This window comes from Littorina saxatilis, linkage group LG8, assembly GCF_037325665.1.
Source record: "Littorina saxatilis isolate snail1 linkage group LG8, US_GU_Lsax_2.0, whole genome shotgun sequence".
Lineage (NCBI taxonomy): Eukaryota > Metazoa > Mollusca > Gastropoda > Littorinimorpha > Littorinidae > Littorina > Littorina saxatilis.
The window spans coordinates 45,463,390-45,481,354 of NC_090252.1; the positions used below are offsets into that span (position 1 = coordinate 45,463,390).

Consider the following 17,965-nt stretch of genomic DNA (forward strand, 5'->3'; position numbering starts at 1 on the left):
GTTTGATGTCATTTGTTTCTCTGAAAACTTTTGAAAATATTTTCGTATTCTTTTTTTCCCTTCATCATTCATGTGTGTTTTTGCTGCCAATGTGAGTCACCGGCTGAGTAGGAAAATCAACCGCGCGTCGGTGTTTTGTCCAAATTTCTCAACTTTGTTCGCGACAACAAGAGACGAATCGCAGAGCGATCGGGGATTCCTTTCGGGACAAGGGAAGTAACTGCAACGCCAACTCCCACCGGATGTAGATGGCGCATTTAGTTGACAACATAAGAAGCGTGGTTCGCAACCGGCTGATAAACTGGAGAGAGAAAAAAAGTGAATCAAGCATTGTAGATATTTCAGATATGGAGTGAAGACCGCGAAAAGCAATGGCAGCTTTGTCGGCCGTTTACCACACACGAACATTTCCGTTGCAGGTGAAGAGTTGAACACAATAGAAATCTCTCTCTCTCTCTCTCTCTCTCTCTCTCTCTCTCTCTCTCTCTCTCTCTCTCTCTCTCTCTCTCTCTCTCTCCAGGACATAATATATTATAAGTTTATTTTTGAGTCTGAAAAGTATTTTGATTTTGTGAATATAGGCTGTTTGGTGAAACTGAATCTAGGCTCGTTTCCACTGAATGGACCCTTGTTCAAAAGTATGTTACGTATAGACTAGTCACAAATTTGTTGTTATTGCAAGAAGAATGTTATTGAGAATGAAAAGCATTTTGTATGTATTTGTCCGCTTCACCAGTACCTGAGATAAAAATATTTGAATGTTGTTGTCTGTTGTCACGAAGAATATATTGGATTGTTAAAATGCAGATATGAAACCCTCTGTCATTAACTTAGAGCATACCTGTTTAAATAATGCACTGCAAATTAGAGACAATTTTGCTGAAATTTCAATAGCTATTGATGAGTCGTTTCACTAACATTATTAGTGTAAAATGTTCCATACGCACATGAATGATTCCTTTCCAACTGTTCAAAACCTATTTTGTGAGATTGAATTTAGATATGCCTGATTTCGTATGCTATGTCTTTCCAAGCTGTAAGCTTTTTAAAAGTTGTCACTGTGTATATTACCCCCCTTTCCAGGTGTCACTGTGTATATTACCCCCCTTTCCAGGTGTCAATTAATGGCCTACATGTATAAAGAAATAAACTGTTGTCATTGTCTTGTCTTCTCTCTCTCTGTTTCATCAAACGACATTCTTTCATCTTTACCTTTCGATCGGTGTGGGCGGATAAGTCTCTCTCTTTCTCTCTCTCTCTCTCTCTCTCTCTCTCTCTCTCTCTCTCTCTCTCTCTCTCTCTCTCTCTCTCTCTCTCTCTCTCTCTCTCTCTCTCTGTAAAGATTGTCTTCAGCCTGCTCTTGAGTCTTCATGTCATTGATCATTATTTCTGTTATTTTTTTTAATTGTTCGAAGGGTAAAAAGAAATTCTAGGCTCGGGTTGAAATAATGAGGTAGGGAACTACACCGAATGTTTTTTTAGGCCTAATGTAAAACGAGTGATTAACTGCAGATGCTTTTCCAACACCCTTACGTTGACCAAAAAATCCCAAAACAAATTGACTGCCAACGTACGAAGTTTCAGAATCAAAAAACAAAAGTATTTGTGAACGTTTTGTTTTGTCAAATTAAACGTTCCAACAACTTACCTTTTTTGTTTCTTACGTTGACAGACATTAACAGATCGGAGATAAATGAGATAAACATGTTCTGATTGGTTTTGTTACAGGTGAACCAATGTCGTCTTGACCCTGCTGTGTGTGGCTCCCTCCTGGCCCTCCCCGTCACCAAAACCACCGTCGGTGTGTGGGATCTGACCGACCCCAAGTCGGAAGCGGTCAGTCTGGTGGGCCACAAGCGGGCAGTGTCGGCCCTCAATTTCAGCCACGATGAGCCCAGGCTACTGTGCTCCGCAGGAGACGACTACGTGATTGTCTGGAATGTCAGAAAATGCCTGCAGAATGCTGCCCAAGGTGTAGAGGTGAGAGGGGAGGTTATCCTGTCTCGACCAGGGGACGTCACTCATGCATGCTTCAGTGTGGATGCAGCTAGAGTAGCGCTGTGTGTAGATGCTGTTGTCAAAATCGTCAACATCTCCCTCTCCAAAGTGGTTGCGGAGCTCGCAGGCCATACCGCGAAAGTGACCGCAGCTGAATTCTGTCCGCACTTTTCGGCCACTCTGGTGACGATCTCAGATGACAGGACAGTGGTAGTGTGGGACGTGCAGAACTTTTCTCTCGTCTACCAGTCTACAATCATCTCCTCAGCACCGCTGATTTCTCTCTGCATGAACCGTCAGGAAGTGCATGTCGCTGTCGCTTCTGCGGGAGGAATGATAAAAGTGTTCAACCTGGAAGACGACAAAAACTTCCGTCAGCTCAGCCAGATAGATGTCGGGAAGATTCTGTCAAAATCTCGCCAGAACCAGCAACAGAGGAAAAACTCCGGCTCAGAGGGGGGACCAGTAGTTGTGACGAAAGGGGGAGTAGCAAGAAAGAGCGAGGCGCCAGCAGTAGGGGGAGGGGACAGTAACTTCTCCTCCATAGAATCCAGCGACGTTGTTCTCAGCTTGATGTATGCCTACTCAAGCTCAGGCCACACCTCAATCTCTCCTGAACGTGCTCATTTTGGTCCAAACACACAGGGCCATGGCGCTGTGGGTCAGGTCCTTACCGCTCAAAGCCCCATCCTCATCATCATCTCCTCTCACTGTATGATACAGGTGGACTCCAAGACTCTCCAGGTTCTGTCTGTGGTAGACTTTCAGGAAAGCATTCCAAGCTGGTTCCAGTCCTCAGTCCCAGAAATGACGATCTCGGCTATTGGGCTGGCGGCGTTAGGACAGGTGTCGCAGACGCAGCTTGCGATTGTGGTCGGTACACAGTTCGAATCCAGAGTGCACAGTATTCAGTGGGAGCTTGCCTCTGCAAAAAGTTGCGAAAAAGAGACAGGCCTGGAGAGCCCTGTGACCAGACTGAACTTGACGTTTTCGCCGAGAGCAGCGAGCGAAATTTGTTCACCTCAGGAGTCATCAGAGGAGTTGAGTATTGTGGCTTTCAATCCGCTGGTGGAAAACTCGCCCCTCAAATCTGAACTCGTCCTTCAAAGCACATCTTCTGCTACGACGGCCAATGGCAGAACTCCGACCAGCCGCAGAGGGTCTGTTGGCATGGGAGCGAAGAAACCCGACCCCATGAACCAGCCTCTGACCTTCAAAGCCAAGGTCAAGTCATCCGGCTACACGCAAGCGCCTCACAGTCACACCAACATGTTCAAACCACACACCAACTTCCGCTCGAAATCCATCGACGCTTCCAAAACGAGGAAAGGTCAAAGTTTGGTCAGCAAAATCGCCAGCCAGGAGTATCCCCACGATGCAGGCCCACCGTCAGAGAGGGATTGCAATCTCAGCACCGGAGCTATTCCAGCTGCAGTCACCGGTCTGAAATTTTCCGGCACCGGCCAGTCACTTGCCTGCTCCATGTCCAACAAAACCTGTCTGGTGTTTCCTGCTCCCTTCGCTCACAAAGACAGCAATGTACTCGTTGGCCATGACAGTTCCGTCAACACCGTCAGCTGGAGTAAAAGCGGAAAATATCTGCTGACAGCGTCCAATGACAAGTCCGCCATTTTGTGGGACAGAGCCACATCAGAGATGGTGGTGACCTTCGACAGAATCAACAACAACTTCCACGACAGTGGCAGTGGTGATAAATCCAAAAATAGAGACAACTACACCAAAGAGGTGAAGGGTGCTCAGTTCTTCTACATGGACAAGTTTGTGTTGGTCGTCACGGGCAACCAGCTGTGCATGTACAAATATCACCTTCACCCCGCAAAGCCCGAAATCAAGCGCTACCTCACGAAAAGCAAGTACAAGCTAGTCAAAAGCTGGGAGACGTCTAGTCAGAATTTCACATCTCTCGCAGCTGCCAACGCTTTTTACTCCCACCTAGCTGTCTGTGCAGGATCAAACCGCGACCTTGAAATCTATGACCTGAACGAAGGTCGTTTGGCTCATGTCTTTAACGACGCTCACACCAAACCTGCCAACGCTATCGCATTGAATGAAGGTTCCACGTACACGTCCCAGCCTCAGGAAGCCTTGAACGTGTTCGCTACATCCGCGACCTTGGACTGCATCAAAATGTGGGACGTCAGAAGCAGGAGGTGTGTCCTTCGCCTTCAAGGTCACTCTAACCAGGCCCATGGGTGCGGGATTGCGTTCAGCGCCTGCGGGACGTACCTGGCGTCAGGGTCTGAGGACAAGCTGGCGTATGTGTACGACGTCAGGCAAGGGACTTTCTGTCAGAAGTTGCGAGGCCACACGGATGTGGTGGCATCTGTGGCGTTTCATCCTGCAAGGCCTGTGCTGGCTACTGGTGCAATTAAGGGCAAAGTGCTCTTGTTCAAAGCCTGAAACTTGACAAGTTAGATTCCTCTGAAGTGTAACCCCCCTTTTAAGACCTCCAAAAATCTGCAAAAATTACGTCTTAGAAGGGAGGGGGTCTTAACTTCTTCTTCTTCTTCTGCGTTCGTGGGCTGAAACTCCCACGTACACTCGTGTTTTTTGCATGAGTGGAATTTTACGTGTATGATTGTTTTTTACCCCGCCATTTAGGCAGCCATACACCGTTTTCGGAGGAAGCATGCTGGGTATTTTTGTGTTTCTATAACCCACCGAACTCTGACATGGATTACAGGATCTTTTTCGTGCGCACTTGGTCTTGTGTTTGGGTGTACACACGGGGGTGTTCGGACACCGAGGAGAGTCTGCACACAAAGTTGACTCTGAGAAATAAATCTCTCGCCGAACGTGGGGACGAACTCACGCTGACAGCGGCCAACTGGATACAAATCCAGCGCGCTACTGACTGAGCTACATCCCCGCCCCGGGTCTTAACTCATTGTCTCTATCCGTACCCACTCATATGGCTCTATTTGACTTGGTATGGATATATATATATTATATATATATATCCGTTCACACAGTCACTTTAGTCGCTTCCTGTAACGTCGATCTAGGGCCCGGGCCTGCATTCCAGCGTGTTGATACACAGTTTCTACACAGTTACTACAATTCTGAGTGACCTGCTGCAGCACAGCTGGTCTCAGCTAAAAAAAAAACATGGTCAACATAGGTGGGGTGGAAAGTGTTAAAAGGGGAGTAATTTTGTCGAGGTTATCTATCAACAGAAAGTCTGAGAAATCAGGGTCTTAAAAGGGAGGGAGTCTTAAATTGGGGGGGGGGGGGGGGGGGGGGTGAGGTGTCTTAAAAGGGGGGTTCCCCTGCACTGCTGCCCACATGGCAGGGTGATTGAAATCAGGCCTACACCTCATCTTCTTCAGTTCTTGTGGGAATGACAGTCACCTTTCCTGTACCAATTAAGTGGCCCCTTTGTTAAATGTAGGTACCAGGTACCCTCAACAACAACTGGCACGGTTGGCCTAGTGGTAAGGCGTCTGCCCCGTGATCGGGAGGTCGTGGGTTTGAACCCCGGCCGGGTCATACCTAAGACTTTAAAATTGGCAATCTAGTGGCTGCTCCGCCTGGCGTCTGGCATTATGGGGTTAGTGCTAGGACTGGTTGGTCCGGTGTCAGAATAATGTGACTGGGTGAGACATGAAGCCTGTGCTGCGACTTCTGTCTTGTGTGTGGCGCACGTTATATGTCAAAGCAGCACCGCCCTGATATGGCCCTTCGTGGTCGGCTGGGCGTTAAGCAAACAAACAAACAAACAAATCAACAACAAGGAAAACGTTCTCCAGAACATTTCATCATGCAAAATTTGATGAACTGTGTTTATGGAATAGCAAGAAAAATGTCTATTTTGATGCAACGTATTGTTGTTTAGCCATGTTTACATACTGCGCGTTTACAGTGATGTTTGACAAATAATATCATTCCATATCGTTGGTTGTGTTTTTGTGGGTTTTTTTTTTACAAAATTAGATTTTCACTCGACTGATAAGTTAAAATGTTCAATAAGTTTAGGAACACTTGCAGAATAAAATTTCCCAGCAGAAGACATTGTCAGTTTACACCCTACGTCCAATGTGTCTGGAAACACCTCCGCGCGGAGGGGTTTTGCAGCCAGCAGAGCATAGATGAAGAGGGAAAATGTTCTCGGCTTGCGCGGCAGCAAGCACTATGTCTCTAGATTGTTTATGTTTTCAGCATGCAAGCACCGTTTCAAAGTTTCAAAAAGGACGTCTGATGATGGTTCCTGCCCCACAGGTACAATACCTATTAGGGACTGTCATGGATATTCCGCTAACAAAAAAGGATGTCTTGCAAATTAAATGTCATGTACAACAACAACAAAATCTATATGTAGTTGGTAACCAAATATACTAGTGTTGAAACGTGTTAGCGTTATTTTAAACGAAAGACTGATCTGGATTGGTGTGCAATAATTTAAACAAGCATATAATGTACACGTGGTTGATTATGTGGCATTTTAATTACTGTGCTTATACACACCTCAAACAAACAGGCACCCGGGGGCTCGATGGGCTTGATGGTAGGATTCTTAAATTGTCAGCTCCCGTAATTTCTGAAACACTTACCTACATTTACAATCTCTGTTTAGACAAATATATTTTCCAGTCGCCCTGAAACAGACTAAAGTCATTCCTCTGTTTAAATCAGGTGACAAAAGAGACCCCTCAAATTATAGGCCAATTTCCATTTTGTCTGTGTTATCAAAACCACTTGAAAAGCATATCAACAAACACATCCTAGCACATTTCAACTAAAACAACTTATTCCATCCTAAACAATCGGGATTTAGAGCTAAGCATCCCTGCCACACTGCCTTAATCTCTCTTGTTGATCAGTGGTTGGACAAAATAAACGATAATGAATTCTGTGATGCCATTTTTGTAGACTTTGCTAAAGCCTTTAACGTAATTGATCACACATTATTGCTTAGAAAATTCGGTTTGGATGGCGTCGGATCTGATACTATCAATCTTGTTAGTTCATTTCTCTCTGACAGACAACAGACAAACGCAAGAGCATCGAGCATGCAAGCTGTAGATTACGGTGTACCACAAGGATCGGTCTTAGGACCTCTGCTCTTCTCAATATATGTTAATGACCTCCCCCTTTATATTCAACATTTATGTGAACTTTTTGTAGATGATACCACAATTCACTCCAGTAACAAAAATTTAACTCGCTTATCAGAATCCCTCCAAGGGAGTCTAAACCAGCTGACAGAATGGACTGACCTAAATCACATGTCTTTTAACCCAAAGAAAACCAAATATATGATAATTACAACTAGACAAAAACGACAGAATTTTACCTCAACTGGTCCCGATTTAATGATTGACGGCAATATAGTGGAAAAAGTCGACCATCACAAAGTTCTAGGTGTCCACATCGATAACAACCTGTCTTGGTCAACTCACATTGAACAACTTAGTAAATTAGTGTCAAAGAAAGTGTACCTCTTATCTAGAATTAAACACTTCCTTAATTGTCAAGCCAGGAAGTTATATTTCACTGCTCATATTCAGTCTCTTATTGATTACGCATCCACTCTATGGGACTCATGCAGCAAGTGATAATTCCCTAAAGCTACTCAGCAGATTACACAAAAGAGCACTAAAAGTAGTATTACTCAAACAGACTACTCTCACCGACTCAGACTACATCAACATAGGGGTCCTACCTCTAAAGTCAAGAATGAATTATAACAAAGAAATAATGATGCATAAAATTATGACAGAAAATGCACCCGAAACCATTTGTTCAAAGTTCTCTTTGAAGAATTCGCACCACTTTATAAAACTAAACACTCCTCTTCCTCGGATAGACCTATTTAAATCAAGTCTTGTTAATTCAGGAAGCAGCCTCTGGAACGCTCTTCCGGACGCCCTGCGCCAATCCACCAATACGGATTCTTTTAGAACCAAATATTCTTTCCATTTAATGAACTCTATGAACAAATAAACTTGATTGGTATTTTCTCTTTGTTTACAGTTGTTCATTATCGGAATTATGGTTTATTGTGACAAAATCACGAAGATTTGGCTCTGTAATACATTGTTTTGATGAGCTAATGTTTTGTTGCAAAGTATGCTTACTTTGCGTTTATATTCATTGCTTTACACCCAGTTTTGAACACTACCTTATGATCTACAATGCTTCTACATAATGCGCTTCATGTACATAAACTTATATGTTCTACCATTAAATGATTTTATGTAACCTTTGTTTTCCCTAGTCATAGTTATAGTAAAATAGTTTAGCCCCTCTTTAGGGCGAGGGCCAGATGCAAAAAAAAGCATATCTGTGCTTATTCTTGTCACCCTCGAAAAATAAAGATTTGTCATTGTCATTGTCTCCAAAACGGCTGCTAAGCCACTTACACGCATGCACGCTCACCAGCACACGCACCCACTGGCACGCACATACACACGCATGCACACACAGGAACACACTCGCACACAGGCGCCAAAAGCACAAACACACTAACACATGCAGGCGCGCGCGCACAACAAACAAGCACACGTTGTTTTGCAATACAACAGTTGAAACCACAGAGGATCGGTTCTCCGAAGGGAACAAACTCCTCGCTGTCGTGAATGCAACGGTGCGTGCTTACCGGTGTGGAGCATGCACAGGCCAACGACTGGACATCTCTGCTGCTCGCATACACAGTACAAATGACAGAGTTGACGAATTTGTCTATCGCGTTCATACCTCCAGCAAATTTCTGCCAATGCTCAGATTTGCCTTAAACTTCCGCAAATACTGATATAACCATTATTGGCCCTGCATGCAACGTCACGAATTTTTGGCATAACACCCAGAATTAATATGAATATTTTTAAAGTTCTTTTGGAAACGTTACGTAACTTTACCTGTATTGCCAATATATTCACAAAAAGTTATGGTGATCTTTATTCACCTATTGGTCATGTTTTCTGGAAGTTTGAAACGTTTTCATTGAGACATTTAGGATATATTGAACTTTCAGTGGAGGACCCCCTAAAAAATGACCGCAAAACGTGCTCTTTTGGGCCTTTCAAACTGTTAACCCCTACCTCATTTGAACACAGATTGTATCAAGACTAATCAAGTTAGGTGCACAAATGAAACTGTTTTTGAATGGAAATTAAATGGCATTTCCATCGATATGCAGAATTGTTTCTTATCAGCAAATCCTGAATTTGTACATATTTTAGAATACGGGACAAGGGTTTTTGTCAGGTCGATTTTGGGGGTACCCTGACTTCGGCGGCGGTCACATGATACCTAATTTAGAAATCTTTAATCCGAAAAGTGTGCAAGGTAGCCAAGGGAAGGGCCTGTAATGGCATATAAAGTTTGAATAAAATGACACGTGAATGAATCTTTTAGTTGGGGTACGAAAATGGGTGCAATAATTTTTTTTGCTCAGTTTAGATATTGACCAGGCTTGGTGGGATTCGAACCCACGACTTGGGACTTGACATTGTTTGAATACAGTGGACCCGCCCTTTTAAGACCTTGTGTTCATAACCTCTGTAAATTTACCCCCATTTCAAACACCATCCCCCGCGGGTTAGGATGCTCCCCAAGAGGCGCGGCGACTAACGGATTCTGTTTCTCCTTTTATCCTTGTTAAGTGTTTCTTGTATAGAATATAGTCAATGTTTGTAAAGATTTTAGTCAAGCAGTATGTAAGAAATGTTAAGTCCTTTGTACTGGAAACTTGCATTCTCCCAGTAAGGTCATATATTGTACTACGTTGCAAGCCCCTGGAGCAATTTTTTGATTAGTGCTTTTATGAACAAGAAACAATTAACAAGTGGCTCTATCCCATCGCCCCCCTTTCCCTGTCGCGATATAACCTTGAACGGTTGAAAACGACGTTACACCAAATAAAGAAATAAAGAAATTTCAAACACCCTCCTTTGTAAGACCTCAATTTCTTGGATTTTTGTTAGGTCTTTGAAGGGGCGTTGCACGTGCTGTACAGTAGGCGGCGAAAGAAACGCAACTCATTCGCGACCACTGCTGCATTTGATTTTTTGTCATTGTCAAATTGTCGTAAAATATGAACCAGATAAGGTACATCAAAAAGAAAAACAGATTCGTGCAGGCTATTTTACTTGCTGTACGATTAGTGCACGCTTCAAATTTCGTAAAAATGTATATTTTTCAACCAGGTAAAGACAGTTTTGGAGGAAATTCATCTATCAACACGATTATCTAATTAGAATTATTCGCCAACGCGTTACATAAGCACATATTGGGACAATGATCTTCACAGTGACAGTGGGCGTTTATTTCAGCACTGCGAAGCGCACCTTCGGACTTTGTTTGTTTGTCTGTCTGTTTATTTATGTGTGAGTGTGTATGGATGTGCCTGTGTGTGTGTATTTGTGTTTATGAGTGTGTGTGTGTGTGTGTGTGTGTGTGTGTATTAAGGGAGGGGGGACGTATGCTTTTTTTGCTTCATAGTACTTTCATGTGAATAACAATGCTAACAGTTCATTGTTTAAAACAAAATTTAAAAAATTAAAAAAGCGCTGGCATTTTTTTTCTAGTAAGAGCATGTTCGTGTAGAACAAACACTTGGTCACAAATAGCACCTGGTTAACACACACACACACACACACACACACACACACAGCTGAAAACAATATCATATTTCAATCACATTATCACCTTTTATTTTTAAGTTGTTATTATTCCAAAATATTATCATCCAAATATTCAGTTGTAAAGATATTTTTCCTGGTTATTATAAGATGTTTGGTGGCTTGTTGACAGACCAGCTTTTTTGTTGGTCCAAGAAGACCATATCGTCTTTTGTTTCATCTTTATCGACCAAGGCCGAAGGCCACGGTTGATAAATATGAGACAAAAGGCGATATGCTCCCCGAGGACCAACAACAAAATGCTGGTCTGACGACAAGCCACCAAACATCGTTTTTGTCATCATTTTGGTTGTGCAACAAAATGCACAATAACCCACAGGGAGCCGAATTTTTAGAATCCAACTCCGGGCCACAAAGCATCGTTACAGTAGCTCGAGATAACACGTCAACCTTGTATGTGACGTCAAACGTAGCTTGTTGACGCTTTTCTTCCAGTCTGAAAATTTACAGAGCTGCGATCATTCGTGTGAGTTCAGTAAGTGTTGAGCATATTTCTTTTCTTTAAGTGTTTATGACTTTTCGTTGTGGATTTTGCGATTACAGAGATAAGTTCCAAATTGACCATGAGTCGCCGCGGTAATTATCAACATTGATTGGGTCTTTGAGAGTGAATGCTTACAATCGTTGTCCTCGGAAACACAAATCCAAAGCCGCGATGGTTCCACACATCAAACAATCAGCCTGATTGGCTTTTACTTTGACAATCCACGTTTCACCTAAAAGCTCAAACCCATTCACCACCTCGATTTATTGCATGGGGAACATGAGATTTATTTCCCATGTGTTTGTGAATGAAAACTCGTGAAAATGATGACAAATGTTCTTCATCGTATATATATGCATTTGATAATGTACGACGTTAAACACCAAATAAAGAAAGAAAGAACGAAAGAAAAGTGTGTGTGTGTGTGTGTGTGTGTATGTGTGTGTGTGTGTGTGTGTGTGTGTGTGTGTGACTTGGAATAATAGGCCGTGAAAAGTAGGATATGCGCCGAAATGGCTGCGATCTGCTGGTCGATGTGAATGCGTAATGTATTGTGTAAAAAATTCCATCTTACACGGCATAGATAGATCCCTGCGCCTTGAGTCCGAGTCTGGAGATACGCGCGCGATATAAGACTTCATAAATCAAATGTGTGTGTGTGTGTGTGTGTGTGCCTCGGTGTGTGTTATGTGCGGGCGTGTATGTGCGTGCATGAGTATGTGAGTGTGTGTCTTGTACGCTAGGCGATTTTCTCATTGTGACTGGCGCCGTTTTCTGAGCTTGAGATTTTTTTGGATACTGAGTCAGATCTCTGAAACACAAACAAAGAACAACAATGAATTAAATGCGTCTCACATCTAAATAGGGTCGGTGGGCGGCCAATGGGTCATACAGTACACGTGGTGTGATTATGTGTGTGTGCGCGCGTGCGCGTGCATATGCGCGCGCGTGTGTGTGTGCCGGTGTGTGTGTGTGTGTGTGTGTGTGTGTGTGTGTGTGTGTGTGTGTGTGTGTGTGTGAAGTGTGTGTTTCTTTTCTATTTTTAGATTTTTTTTTTAGCTTTTCATGCATTGACATATTGCGTGTTTTCGTTTATTTGATAATTGTTTAATTTAATAATACATTTATTTATTGATTGATTGTATAATCATTCTTCATCAACAAAGAAACAAGATCGGAACTGAAAATTTACTCCCCTTCAAAAGGGGCTATGGCGAGTACAGAATCAATAATTTTGTTTTGTCTCTTCGTTAGTTTGTTGGTTTGTTTGTTGGTTTGTTTGTATGTTCGTTCGTATATTTGCCTTTACCAGCTTTCCAAAATTTCTAGCGTCCTCCATCGTTTCCGGTAGGGGTCTGTGTAGTGTTTCCGGTAGCCACAAGGCCAGTAGCCCTGCAAACAACGCTAATCCTCCGAACACCACCAGAGGGAGCGCTACACCCAGGTGGCCTCCCACTATCACGTTCTGGGGGTAAAAAGGGGATCATCGTCATCACTGTTGTCGTCGTCATCATCATCAACATCGTCATCATTGTCTTTATTATCTAAATCGTCATCATCATCGTCGTCATCATCATCATCAACCTCATCATCATCATCATCAATTATCATTGTTACCGTCGTCATCATTTTTTCACGATCTTTATTAGAACTATCGTTGTTTTCGTCTTTCGCGGGATTCAAACAAAAGTGTCGTCGTCATCGTCGTCGTCATCGTTGTTGTAGTCATCATCGTCGTCGTCATTGTTATCGTTTTCCTCATCCTCATTACTACCATTATCATCATTGTCGTTGGCGCTGTGGCTGAAATGAATATCATCGCAGAATTAGACTTCTTTCACCAGGGTGTCATCAGTCAAAAACTTTGAAATACCGAGTTGTGCCGTCGGGCTTCGAATTTGGATTCGGTTATCAATCGTCGATCCTTAACGATCATTACCGAGAAGTTTCAAATGGAATCCTAAAATTGTGTTAAATACATAGCTCTAATACAGTAGACCTCCCCCCCCCCCCCCCCCCCCCCCCGCATTTTCATACTTTCTAAAGACTTTCTGTTTATGACCTCTGTAAATTGACCTCCATTTTAAGACTCCCCCCATTTTAAAACCTGATTTTCTCAGATTTGTAGAGGTCTTTTAAAAGGGGGGTTCCACCTAAGTCATCATAAGTAGCGACTATGCTAGGCTCTTCAGATTTCCTCCCAGTGAAAAGCTATCAGTCGCGCTACCCAGGTGTATGCATATTTAGGTGTAATCAGCCACCTGCATTTATGACAAAATGACCGAGGTCTTTTACGTGCCACCGTGGTGATACGGGGGTGGAACATGGATACCGTCTCGTCAACGGTTCGTCGGACGCTGATATGAAAAGAAAAGCGCGTCGCACCCCGTAAAGTAATGGCACTGTTCTCAGGGGAGCCAAAGAAACTACAATGGGAAGAAGGATAACTTCCTCATTGGGCATGCTTAGAAATGAGAATGGCTAAATACGAGTTATTCCCCTTTGCTGCATGCTGATCAGGCTGTCTCCTGCTTTGTTATGACTAGTACAGTCGATCTTTCTCATGTTGTGACTTGCTTTATTTTCACATTTTCGGTATTTAAAACAGCAAACACACACACACACACACACACACACATACACTGAAGAAGTTTCCATTCTGATTCGGTTATTTTATTTGGTGCTATATGTTTGCTTCACATTGTTTCTTCTTTTACATTGCTTGAGGTATCCCAATTCGCTAAACACATCCATAATGCATGCATGGCTCATTCGAAAGAGGGCAACTGAACAACTGATGCCCAATAGCAATAAATACTGAACAACTGAACAATAAATAGCAATAAATGATGACAGCGCCAAGTTTTTAAGTACAAAGTGAAATCCTGTGACTGGACAAAGGCACAATTACAAAATACAAATAAAAAAATCGAGGCTCATTTTAAATTAAGTTCTCAGCTCATGGGGAAGCATAAGGTGACCCTAGAAACCGAAATTAGGAGACCTCCCGCCCCCAGGGCAGACTACACAAAAAAAAGGGGGGGGGGGCTAATTTGTGAAAAAGTATAAAAGGAATCGAAAACTGTATACATGTATTTAGTTAATACCCCAAAAATTGTATAGTATATACAATGTCAGACCCTAAAGAAAGTTTGTTAGTCATTGCTTAGGCAAAACAAAGCAAAATAGCCTGTTTACGGTATCCCGACCAACCCTATTTTTCTAGACCAACCCTAGACTTTTTTTTTTGGGCATTTGGAGAAAAAGAAAAAGAAAAAAAAATCAATTTTGTTCCTGTTTTTTTGCAAAATAATTTAAAAAGATGGTTATAAAAAAAAATTAAGAAAAGCCGATTTACCGACCCTCTTTTTGTGTGCCTATGTTACTGTAAACAGACTAAAAGGTACATCAGAAACAACACACCAGGGAGGGTCCAAAATTGTATCAAAATATAGATGGTAGGGAATTCAAAATAAAAAAGACAATAGACAAAACATGTACTTCGGCTCATAGAGCCTTCTTTAATTTTTGACTCATTAAGTCCATGCTCCGAGAGTCCTTTTTTTAATTTTGAATTGCCTACCATCAATTTTTTTTTATACAATTTTGGACCCTCTTTGTACGGAGAGAGTTGGCAATTGTTGATCACATTCTCTCATCTCATTGACTCTCCTTCAGCTCCTTGGTAACATGCGTTCCCGTCTCTGCCAGGATTGGACACAGCAGCAGATAACCGGTAAATATGTAACAGGCATAAATGGCAAAATAGCTCGCCTCGCCTGATAATATATGAGACAACTGTTCTACTACAAAGTCTTTCTTGGGAGGCTTGGCTAATTTACTCGCTCGTTTTACACGGGGTTCCATCGTTTTCTTTTCTAATCGGAAAACCTTGCTCCTCAGTTTGTTGACCTTCTGCCGAAGTTCCGCTTCATGAGGGGATGGGGAGGATGACGACTTTGATGCTTTACATCCTATGTCCTCCAGGATCGCCTGAATGTCATCTAAAAAAGAAAACACACATAAAATAACATAACCATAACAAGTTACAACCTGGAAGAAATTAAAACATGTGTAATTAAATCACAAAATGAAAATAAACAATAGCGTAGGAAGGCAGGCCAGAAATGAAGTGTGTTAGCAACTATGGATACGATGTGGAACAATGATGGAATTGACCTTGTTTGGTACTGAATGGGTGAGGCCATTAGAACTGTACCCACGGAATACGCCCTATATAAGCTTCATATTGATTGATTGATTGATTGATTGATTAGGACAACAGTACCAGGTAAACTCCTCACACACCATGCCTCTTTCTTTCTTTCTTTATTTGGTGTTTAACGTCGTTTTCAACCACGAAGCTTATATCGCTACGGGGAAAGGGGAGGGGGGGGGGGGGGGGGGAGATGGGAATAGAGCCACTTAATTGTTTCTTGTTACACCATGCCTCTAACAGGATATGTTTCCCATCTTTACGTGTTGGAACTACAGGTACAATTTCATCCATCCATGCATCCGCCCTATACAGCTTCTTCTTCTTCTTCTGCGCTCGTGGGCTGAAACTCCCACGTGCACTCATTTTTTTTGCACAAGTGGAATTTTACGTGTATGATCGTATTTAGGCAGCCATACGCCGCTTTCGGAGGAAGCGTGCGGGGTATTTTTGTGTTTCTAAAACCCACCGAACTCTGACATGGATTACAGGATCTTTTTCGTGCGTACTTGGTCTTGTGCTTGCGTGTACACATGAAGGGGGATAAGTCACTAGCAGGTCTGCACATAAGTTGACCTGGGAGATCGGAAACATCTCCACACTTAACCCACCAGGCGGCCGCGACCGGGATTCGAACCCTCGACCTTCCGAGTTAATAGACCGACGTCTTACCACCCCGCCCGTCACCCTATACAGCAATTATCAACTATGTAATGGATGGGTTTAAACATTTTTTGATGTCAGGGTGTTCTTCATGGTTAAAAATCTCTTACCTGGTTGAACAATTTGTGCATCAGGCGACAGGTCGGTGCTGGCTTCATTTGTAGCTACCCTTTGCGATGGTGGCTTCCTCCCACTAGCAACCTGCAAATGCACAGCTCTTTAACTGACAAACTCACAACCAACACCCAGTCACAATGAAACAATTCTCCCAATTTCATGGCATTGGTCTTAGGCCACACAAAAAAGTGTATGTTTCTCGTAAGGCAAAACAAAAAATAATCTGTTTACAGTATCCGGACCAACCCTATTTTTTTCCCACCGGCCCTAGACTTTTTTGGGGCATTAAAAAATGAAATTAAAATATTCAGATGGCTAAAATACAAAAATAAAAAGCCGACCTACCGACGCTATTTTTGGGGGGCCTATGTTACCTTAAACAGACTTTTTTTGTGGCCTAACATGACTAAAGGTGGAGATTTTTTTTCTAAACTTTTTTTTTTAAACCATCTTTTTAACTTATTTTGTTGAAAAGCAGGAAAACAATTGATTTTCGAATACCCCTTTTATTTTTGAAAATGCAAAATAAAAGTCTAGGGTCGTCAGGAAAACATAGGTAGGGTCAGGTGACCAGAAACATACAACTTTTTTGTTGTTGACGCCGACCCTATACTTTTTTTGCCATTTGGGGCTGTTTTTTTGCAAAATAAGTTCATCATATCATCATAATCAAGACGTCGATCCAAAATAAGTAACTTTTTTTTGTTGGCCTTATCATTTTTTTGCGCTAAATGCAAACAGGCATTATTTGATGGGAACAATGCTGTTTTTTTTCAATTCTTACATCAGCCTCAAACTTGTCATTACTCAGCCTGCATTTAATAGTGTGCTTCATTGGTTTGCAAAAACCTAAAACCAATAAATAAATAACCTTCGGTGGTGGATTGGGCACTGCAAACAATGTCGGGACAGCATTCCACACAAGTGATCCTCTCTGCAGGATTGTTTTACTGGTTGGCCTCAAAGTGATCAGTACAAAGCTTGAGACCTTGAACATCAGCTGGCTGCAGCTTTTCAAAGTCCTCTCGCCTTGTGAATTGCATCCATATTCTGCACCTAGTTTGACAATAAAAACAACAATGTTATTGTTAAACTAAGCAAAAAGGAAAGACAAAAAAAGCTAAATCAGATCTTCAGTCTAAATCTAACGCTCTGCCTGAACGCAAAACGGATGAGTGATGTACCTTTGTACTGTAGTTTTCCCGTAAGCAAGGTTTGATAAAGGTTTCGGCAAATATGCCCACGGGTAGTTTGTCATCAAGTGTAAACTGTTGTTTTGTACTGACTGCTGACTCACACTCACAGTCGTAAGTACAGTGTACACATGCACACACAGGTACACACGCAGACACACGCGTACATAGTACAGCTAGTACAGAAATCTCAGGATGAACCGATCCATGCTATGTTTGTAATATTTCATTTGCATATTAGTTCTATAAATACTGTAGTATCATGATTCATAGCAGACAAAAATGCCCAGAGACAGTTGGCTTATCTGAGTGAGTTGACTCGAGCCATTGCATTCTCATTCTGAAGAAGGTAAACCTGATGAAATAATCACTGCACAACCCACCTTTTTTCTTCTTTAGGGAACTTGTGGAAAGTTTTCCCGAAGCAGCTCTGTTTGTAACGGGCGTTCTTGCAACAAAAAGCCGAGCACAATTTACCACCACCTCGCACGCGATCGGTACCTACGCGATCCGCCATTTTGTTTTCGCCGTCAGCATGTAACTAGGGACGATAACCCACAAACACTTTTTCGCATTTTCTTCGCAAGTTCCACGTCTTCCTTATGTACAGTGTTTGGGGGAGCTCACCAGT

General features: G+C 42.5%; 3 protein-coding genes across 3 annotated transcripts in view; 1 reads left to right on the forward strand and 2 right to left on the reverse strand.

Annotated features, from left to right (window-relative positions):
• The first annotated feature begins 232 nt into the window (after positions 1 to 232).
• On the forward strand, positions 233 to 5,222 carry LOC138973642 (WD repeat-containing protein 27-like). Its single transcript, XM_070346371.1, has 2 exons — positions 233 to 419; positions 1,729 to 5,222. The coding sequence occupies exons 1-2, from the start codon at positions 372 to 374 to the stop codon at positions 4,417 to 4,419; spliced, it is 2,739 nt and encodes a 912-aa protein (XP_070202472.1). The 5' UTR covers positions 233 to 371; the 3' UTR covers positions 4,420 to 5,222.
• Positions 5,223 to 8,839: 3,617 nt separating this feature from the next.
• The window catches only part of LOC138973644 (organic cation transporter protein-like), a 28,268-nt gene continuing 19,142 nt past the window's right edge, over positions 8,840 to 17,965 (reverse strand). The window contains exons 12-13 of the mRNA XM_070346372.1: positions 12,455 to 12,610; positions 8,840 to 11,956 (exon numbers count right to left, since the gene is read on the reverse strand). Of these exons, the coding sequence (XP_070202473.1) occupies positions 11,885 to 11,956; positions 12,455 to 12,610 (228 nt within the window). The 3' untranslated portion in view covers positions 8,840 to 11,884. The remainder of the gene's footprint in view (positions 11,957 to 12,454; positions 12,611 to 17,965) is intronic.
• Positions 13,803 to 17,929, reverse strand: LOC138973645 (uncharacterized). The gene is made up of 3 exons (XM_070346373.1): positions 17,013 to 17,929; positions 16,135 to 16,225; positions 13,803 to 15,149 (listed from the first exon to the last, which is right to left on the reverse strand). Exons 1-3 carry the CDS (start codon positions 17,136 to 17,138, stop codon positions 14,806 to 14,808), a joined length of 561 nt encoding a protein of 186 aa, XP_070202474.1. The 5' UTR covers positions 17,139 to 17,929; the 3' UTR covers positions 13,803 to 14,805.